This window comes from Anopheles aquasalis, chromosome 2, assembly GCF_943734665.1.
Source record: "Anopheles aquasalis chromosome 2, idAnoAquaMG_Q_19, whole genome shotgun sequence".
Taxonomy (NCBI): Eukaryota; Metazoa; Arthropoda; class Insecta; order Diptera; family Culicidae; genus Anopheles; species Anopheles aquasalis.
The window spans coordinates 79555647-79563146 of record NC_064877.1 but is presented as its reverse complement, the minus strand read 5'-3'; the positions used below and the strand labels follow the sequence as shown (position 1 = coordinate 79563146).

General features: G+C 47.6%; 3 protein-coding genes across 7 annotated transcripts in view; all 3 read right to left on the bottom strand.

The window, feature by feature from the left end:
* Positions 1-3065, bottom strand: part of LOC126581298 (uncharacterized) — a 7844-nt gene extending 4779 nt beyond the window's left edge. For 2 of the 5 annotated variants that reach the window (XM_050244857.1, XM_050244858.1), the window contains exon 1: positions 2210-3064. In XM_050244857.1, coding sequence (XP_050100814.1) covers positions 2210-2434 — 225 coding nt within the window. In that variant the 5' untranslated portion in view covers positions 2435-3064. Of the gene's footprint in view, positions 1-2209 lie in introns of all 5 variants that reach the window. The other 3 variants (XM_050244856.1, XM_050244855.1, XM_050244854.1) reach the window with 2 other exon arrangements.
* Positions 3066-3324: 259 nt separating this feature from the next.
* LOC126570338 (caspase-like) lies at positions 3325-6042 on the bottom strand. Its single transcript, XM_050228033.1, has 3 exons — positions 5787-6042; positions 5199-5542; positions 3325-5135 (listed from the first exon to the last, which is right to left on the bottom strand). The coding sequence occupies exons 2-3, from the start codon at positions 5521-5523 to the stop codon at positions 4612-4614; spliced, it is 849 nt and encodes a 282-aa protein (XP_050083990.1). The 5' UTR covers positions 5524-5542; positions 5787-6042; the 3' UTR covers positions 3325-4611.
* A 51-nt stretch (positions 6043-6093) lies between these two features.
* Positions 6094-7369, bottom strand: LOC126570339 (uncharacterized). The gene is made up of 3 exons (XM_050228034.1): positions 6529-7369; positions 6229-6464; positions 6094-6162 (listed from the first exon to the last, which is right to left on the bottom strand). Exons 1-3 carry the CDS (start codon positions 7367-7369, stop codon positions 6094-6096), a joined length of 1146 nt encoding a protein of 381 aa, XP_050083991.1.
* Positions 7370-7500: the final 131 nt, after the last annotated feature.

Sequence of the window (7500 nt, the reverse complement as noted above, 5' to 3'; positions counted from 1 at the left end):
CACAAACTTGAGGCGTGGCGGAGGGCGTGACTCATCACACAACACAATGTATTGGCTTTGAGAACCGCTTGCTTTGCGAGCGGAGATCAATCCAAATCTCGCGTCCCCCTCTTGGATGCAGCGCGTGGCGTGAAGGTGCCGCATCTCATTATCCAGCACACATGGCGCGCCGTATCTGTGCCATCGTTATGGAAATCATAAACACTTCCCCCCCCGTGCACCGGCCTTCCTGACATATTAGGAACAGTTTGTCTCCGTGCTGCTGGGTGGGGTGGCGGTTTCATTTCTTTTTTTCTACAATCAACTACCCCTTCGGTGCTAATCTAGTGCGCATTGAGCAGTGACGAACGTGCAACGGGGCAAAACATCTTCGCGCGTTGAACACCCATCGCTACAAGAAAGACGATAAAAAAACTGTCTAATGCCTTCAATCGTCATGTGTTTATGAAATCCTCCGCGCAAAACAAGAGAGTGCTTTTGTGCGTGCAGTCAAATCGAAAGTTATTTTTTTGTATCCTTCCTGTATCGCCCCAAGTTACATGATTTGGCACATAATTGAGTTCATAAGTAGGCTACGACCTGCAGTGCCGTCCTCGATCGTTCGGTAACCCCGAGTCCCGGAGGAATTGTGAAAAACATTTAAACGGGGCACCGCCACAGTCTACCCCTACCTGGAACTGTGCTGGGCGCCCGGTGATTCATCCTCCCTTAATAGCGCCCTCTAATCGCTAACGTACTTAGGTTAACGAGAAAATTTGCCAAGGATTAGCAGGCTGGCGGAGCTGGCAGGCTTTCGTGTCGAGACTCAAACTGTCAACACAATCAACCGCTCCACTGGTTTACTGCGGTTATTTGGAAATGAATGTTTAATTTCTTACTCACGACCGTACATATCGCACAGATGGCACGGCACAGTGTGTCAGCAGCGAGTGAAATTAACACCCGCATAGCCAGGGCTTCTTCTGTTCGGTTGGTCCGGTAGGTAGGTGATACTGTTTAGGATCAGCGTTTGCGAAATGTGACATCATTGGACGCGCCAGTGTGTGCACACACTGGCGGGGTGTTTGCGTACGGGATGGAATTCGATAACTTTTACACCAAGCCCCACCCGCACGATGGGCACACCTTATGAAATCGATGCATTGTATGCTCCCCACAGAACATCACATCATATGTTCCCCAATGCCTTCCTCCATTGGGTCTGTGTGAAGCGAACGGCGGCATGCACTGACCGCCGACGGGGGGTTTGGTTGTTGTGTTTGGTTCAGCGCGGATGCGTGTGCTGGAGCGTAGCAACGAATCACACGTGACCGTGGCCGTGTACAACGAAGTAGTAGCCAGCGGACTGTAGGCTAGTAAGACATGTGTCAAACGATTAAATGCTAATAAACATGCAAGAAAGGGAGAGAGAGAGCGCGCGAGAGAGATAGAGCAATACTCACTGCATCAGGTATGTGAAGCAGGTGACCTACTAAATGGCCACCCTACACGGAGACGGTGAACGTTGTGTCACCCGCGGTAACAGCGACGACAACAAACCGGATACACAACATTGTGCACCCATACACATACTTGTCCACTGGAATGCGGCTTGCAGCGGACATTCTCCACCCCGCACACGTGTTCCAAACGGTGCATCAGCATACAAAACACGACAATAAGAACACCTTACTTCATTTCTTATCAATGGAAAGGGGAGATGAGATAAGAGATGTACCGTTTGAACGGTCGGTGAATAGAAAGCAAGCTGCGACAGCTTCATTAAATGATTGAAACTTTATTTTTTTTTTTTTTGTTGCTCCGAACGGAACAAAACCTGAACATGACGGAGCAAGCAGAGAGTGAGAGAATGACGAAGTAGGCGCCACGGACAGACACCACATCAAGCGGGCACGAACTCCCCGTTTCAGTCACTGAAATGAAAACTGGCACCAGCCCCCAGCCCGTCGAGATGGCGCAGCACACCAGCAGAGGTGTTGAATTTGTTTAATCAATTGTCCACCCTGCTGCTGCTGCTCCGGTGGAGCATCGAACCCTCTCAGCTGGGAATTATGCTACGGCCGACAGGGGGGTTCGTCGCTTACCGCACCATACCGGGCCAATGCTCTTTCTCTCGTCGCCTCGCGCAGTGACTCGGAATTTGGAGAAAGAAGAAAGACAAGAAAGAGGCTCCCGTAGGAAAGGGGAGAATTCCCTCATCGTTACGTACCTTGCTGCTGGCACCGGGCTCTTGCTCCTCCTCGAACTTTACCCAAGTTTTCTGGGCCCCAGCACCGCCATCGGCAGGCACCGTTAGCGGACCAGCGCCACCGTTGGGAACGGCCGTCAATCCTCCACCTGCGTTCACACCCCTTCCGGCGGTGTTCGAGGCATTGTTGGGCGACGCACTGCGGTCAGACGCTTCACCAACACCACCACCACCACCACCTTCCATCACGGGAGATTATTGGTCGTTCTCGTTGTTCACCGCCGGAAACACGCAACGGGCCCAGCGACCGTGAAACAAGACACACCGATACGCACTAACGCACGCTCACTCTGCACGATTACCGGTGGTACTCCCGGAGAACTGTGGAAATTCCACCGCCACACGGTGGCTTCTCAATGCAAATCAGCACCTTTGCCAGTTGTTGGGCGAGAGCGAAGATCCATGAGATCACGCGGCAGCAGCCCAGGAGAAGATGATGATGATGATGATGATGACGGTGATGACGCGAACACTGAACGCACACCAAGATATCGCGCCAACCTGTCCGACGGTTGCTTGGATCCGAACTTGCCGCGGAACGGATACGCGCCACAGCCACTCGGCCACTGCACGGAATACTAATTAAATTTGATGTTTGCCTACGTGGACGTATTTCTCGTCGGTCCGGGCAGCGGACAGAAGGCACGCAACAGTTCCACGCGCTACGGAGGGAAAAAGGTGTATGTATCCGCTGCTCCGGCGACTAGATACCTCTGTTTGCGTTGACCTGGCACTGTGAATCCACGTTGGCGATGAGCCCGCGATTCATGTGAGCATCGCCAGCACCCGAACCAAGGTATGCGGCTAAGGAGGGAAAGAGAGCATAAAACATGCCGAAGCCGAACCCGAACACGAACCGCACTGCGTATTCTCACCGGTCGTCGAGGCGCGATTCAATGGAGCGAGAGAGAAAAACGCGGCCAAAAAAACGCAGCATGCTACGATCGGAATGGAGCCCTTCAGCAGGTGGTTATGTTGAAGCGCCCTATGCTGCAAGTAAGCAGGCGCCCCAAACAGCATTATGAACATTGGAAATTAATAACAAATAAAAGCAAAATAGAAAGACAACACAACAATTACCTTTTCGTAGCTGGACAATTTATTTCATTTTTTTACACCGAAGACAAGCCTGAGCTGCCCCATTTTCCACGCGCGCGATCTATTGTTCCCTTCGATCGGGTCTCAATATTTACGCGAGAGTTATTGCTCCGCTTCGGTGGATCGATATTGTTATCGATTTGTAGATCAATAAAATTTCAATTATGGTGGGCCGATTCGGATTGCTATCAATGAAGCCGCTACCGGGCTAATTTGGTGTTTTTGATCCATTTTATCCATTCTATTATTCATCGTACATCGTATGCCAAAAGTCGGATCAACACGAACTGGAACGATTCATAATTACCTGCCATGGGTTTTAATATGGTTTTGCGCTAATCTTCGTGTACACTTTGGCTAAGCGTTAATGGTCCGGATTCAATAGAGTAAAAATTGTATAATAAAGTACATCGAAAGGTAAATAAGAGTATAATTTAGTTTTGTAAATACTAGATGCTAGCTGATTAAAGTGATGAGCATAAGAACCAGAACCATGCCATGGGGCCAATTTGGATATAAATAGAATGTTTAAAAAAGATTAGATCAACAAGACCTGAATGTAGAAGAGGAATTTTCAAGACCTTTTGTCCGGACGCAGTATTAAATTTGGTAACTTAAATAAATTATTTTCTAGCATTGAAACTTAGACCTAATGATTAGAATTTCACACTTCTGCAGTTATAAAATGTGTCCTAGGTTCCCGTGGTAATCATTTAAATAAAAAAATGCAAAAGTGCATCTAGCTGCCATCTCGACTAGTGCGACTGAGTCAATGAGCAACAGGTTGTATAAAAGATTCATGTTCAGCATTGTGACCCATGTTTTGAACTGCCCCTCTATTGATAATCATGGATTCAAATTCAAAGAAATCTAACATAAATTATTGTCTTGTTGGTCGCAAAGGTTCATTGTCACTGGGTATTTCTGTTCTAATCAGGGTATGACTACAGCACAAGTGTAAACATAATAATTCGATTAATTTTACATATAAAACACTGAGTACCAAACACACGTTTGCTACTGTAACATAAATTAAAACAAACAATAAAAAAAGCGCGACATGATTGTGCGTTTGACCAGCGCAAAACTAACGTAATACGCTCGCGATGAGGTAGCGCGTAATGGTAGATCGTGGTAAAAAAAGTGGATTCAGGAGGAGATAACGTCGACATCAACTTCTACTACTTCGAAGTGTAGTATGCCATGACTAATTGAATCGCAGTGTGTGATGATTAGCGTAGTAGCTCACCCCGTCAGAGGATCGTCTAAACGGAGTTGAAAAGCAACACACGCGTAAGCATGGACACGATGCACGGCATCTGCTTACGCATGTTGAACCGAGCATCGTTCGATACCGACTCATGTTCGAAGGCCACCTTTTGCGAGACGAACGTGAGCAGCGTAAGGAAATCGTATTTATGCCCGTTCTCCCGCATTTCCTTACACAGCTCGTTAATGAACCACGAACCGTGGGTAGTGTTCCGAAATGCCATGTAGCCTGGAATTGTTGCGTACGCGAACAAAAAGTCGGCATGTGTCGGTATGGAGTAACGGGCGATGCCATCCCGCTGCACCTTTACGCCACTTTGAAGTTCATCTCCACGGCACGCCTGAATAAGGAAAATTTTAGGCCTTCCGGCCAAAGTCGTACATTGATCGGCAGTAAACTGGCTCCAGATGGCGGAAAACTCGTACACGCAATCGTAGGCAAACAGGTAGTCACCCTTTTCACCGTGTGTAAGCACGGCCACCAGCAGGCAATCATTATCGCTGTGATCCATCTGCGCAACTGCAATGGCAAGTGTGAATGAGTAATGGCCATTTCCGATCGATCTATTCCGCTCAATCTTACCCTTCGATGTGACGTCCTTAATTTCCGACAGCTTATAATCGTGATAAATGTGAACATCGAATCCAAACTTTTGCAACATCTCAGTCAGCTGATCGCAGTCTACTCTGTTGCCTTCTCGTGGTGGGAAATTCATATGCGGAACGGCAAAGTTGTAGTGAGAAAAGATCAGAGCCATTCCACGGCGCTTGTGGTTCATGGGATAGTACGCGGCGTAACGCTCGATGATATACGCTGGCCCGCTGTTGCTGGAACCATTCTCGGGCGAACGACTCGATCCCGGAGAAATGCGTCTTCCATCGATGGTGTCCTTCTTTTTGCCAAACATTTTTGCTGCAGTCGAGAATCTAAAAAATGGAAAGTTGAAAGGATCAGTTCGGCTTATCTGCAGTCCGTAGAGCAGTTGCGTCGCAAGGCAAGCTCCAGAACAAAGAAAGTTCCTTCGTTATTTATTCCGCGTAATGCAACAAGCCACCGGCACTCGGGGCGTTGCTGGAGGTACTTAAAGGTCTCGATCGGGAGGATCACAAAAAGGCACACGGCTTACTCACGGCTTACTTGATGTACTTTACATTTACGTCCTGTACTTACATGTTCGAAGACGGCGGCACACAAAGCCGAGGCGAGGCGAGATGAAAGTGCGAGTGCGCTGATTGAAGGATTGATGGACAGCAGCTTATCAGCTGAAGGTGGAAACAATTAGTGGTGCACTAGTGGAAAGCGAACGAAAAGGCAAACTTAAAACACGACACTGGGGAAAACGGCCATCCGCGATTTTATGAATCATCCATTTCGTGAACAATTTTTGGCGCACGAAGAATCACAACAATCACGACAACAAAGCACAGTTGACAGCCCAGCACGCGCTGAACAGATCGCTGAATTACAAAAATGCGTTTTATTCGTAGCTGTAATCGATGAGGATTTGTGCGATAAAAGAGACTCTGGTTATGGCCGAGATGATATACTGCAAAAGAGGATTACCACATTCAGTGATTGGATAGTGGAACTGTAAGTTTATCTTCTGTTTTACCTGGAAAATTAATCGATAAGAGACGAGACAAATTCCAAACGTATGAAAGAATAACGTGTTGTATTCAAGGAGCAGCTGAAACTGTCGGATTCTCAGGACGATCGTGTCCTCCAAGGAATTTACATTGATCCTGTAGAGCTGGCGAGAAAGATGCCGTATCTCCGTGTAGAATCTTTCACAAGACCAAGTGAAGAACAAGTAGACGAAATGATACGGCACCAGGTTCACACAATACCCTGCAACGGGAAAAGGATTCCGTTATCCTCCACACCCGGGGGCAGTTAACACTGCGGTACGTACACTCGAACGATCGATCCAGCACTGAGCGGTATACCGTCCAATAAATTTCATTCCACAATACGATGCAATATTTTAGGCACATAAACGTTAGAGTCCAACCAAATTGATCCTGCATCTGGCAGAACACCTTCATGCAATCAAAGTAACACAGACTGAGCGGTTGAAACTGTTGGTGGAAGCGATCAGGAACCCTATCCTCGATTCTTCCATTCAAGGACACTACTAACCGACCATACCTGATGGTTAACATTCGCACGTACACGGTCAAAATGCGAACGTACATAATGATCTGCAATAGTTTCATGCTATCAACGATGCTCAGCACTTCGAAGATTATGATGAAACATCTTAAACTATGCTCTTCTGAGCGCATTTCTAAAACAACCAACAATCCGATAACTAGCCCGACCTGTGCCAACCAGAGAAAGAACATCCAACCGTAGGTACGACTGACACGTTGGATCAGCGCTAGTGCTCCGGCCCGATCATCCTTGAGAAGTGTATTTTCGATTCGATCAAACGTGTTCCACACTCGTATGTCCTCCTTGCTGGTGGCCATGCTTTCCCACGTTACCATGAAGTTGGTGGCCAACGCGATGCCCAGACAGAGCCAATTAATGATCCGATTAATGCAACTCCGGTTAGGGATGAACACGGTTGCGTATCCTGGTCCTAGCAAGGCGGCCAGCGTGCAAATCACAAGCAATACAATCGATTTCAAAATTACCAAACGATGCTTTTGTTTGATAATTTGGAATCGCTTCCCGGCGGTGTTGCGTCCAGCTATACGATAAGGACAATAAAAGTCGAAAAATGTCCCGAAATACTGCGCTGCTTCCATGCTGATGATGGGTTTCGCGAGTGTTTTAAAACTGAATGCCGGAAGAAAGGAAGCAGAGGAATCCGCGCCGTGTTACTTATGCATCAGGGGGTGGAATATTGATGGCACCTCATTTGTAACTGTGACTCCCT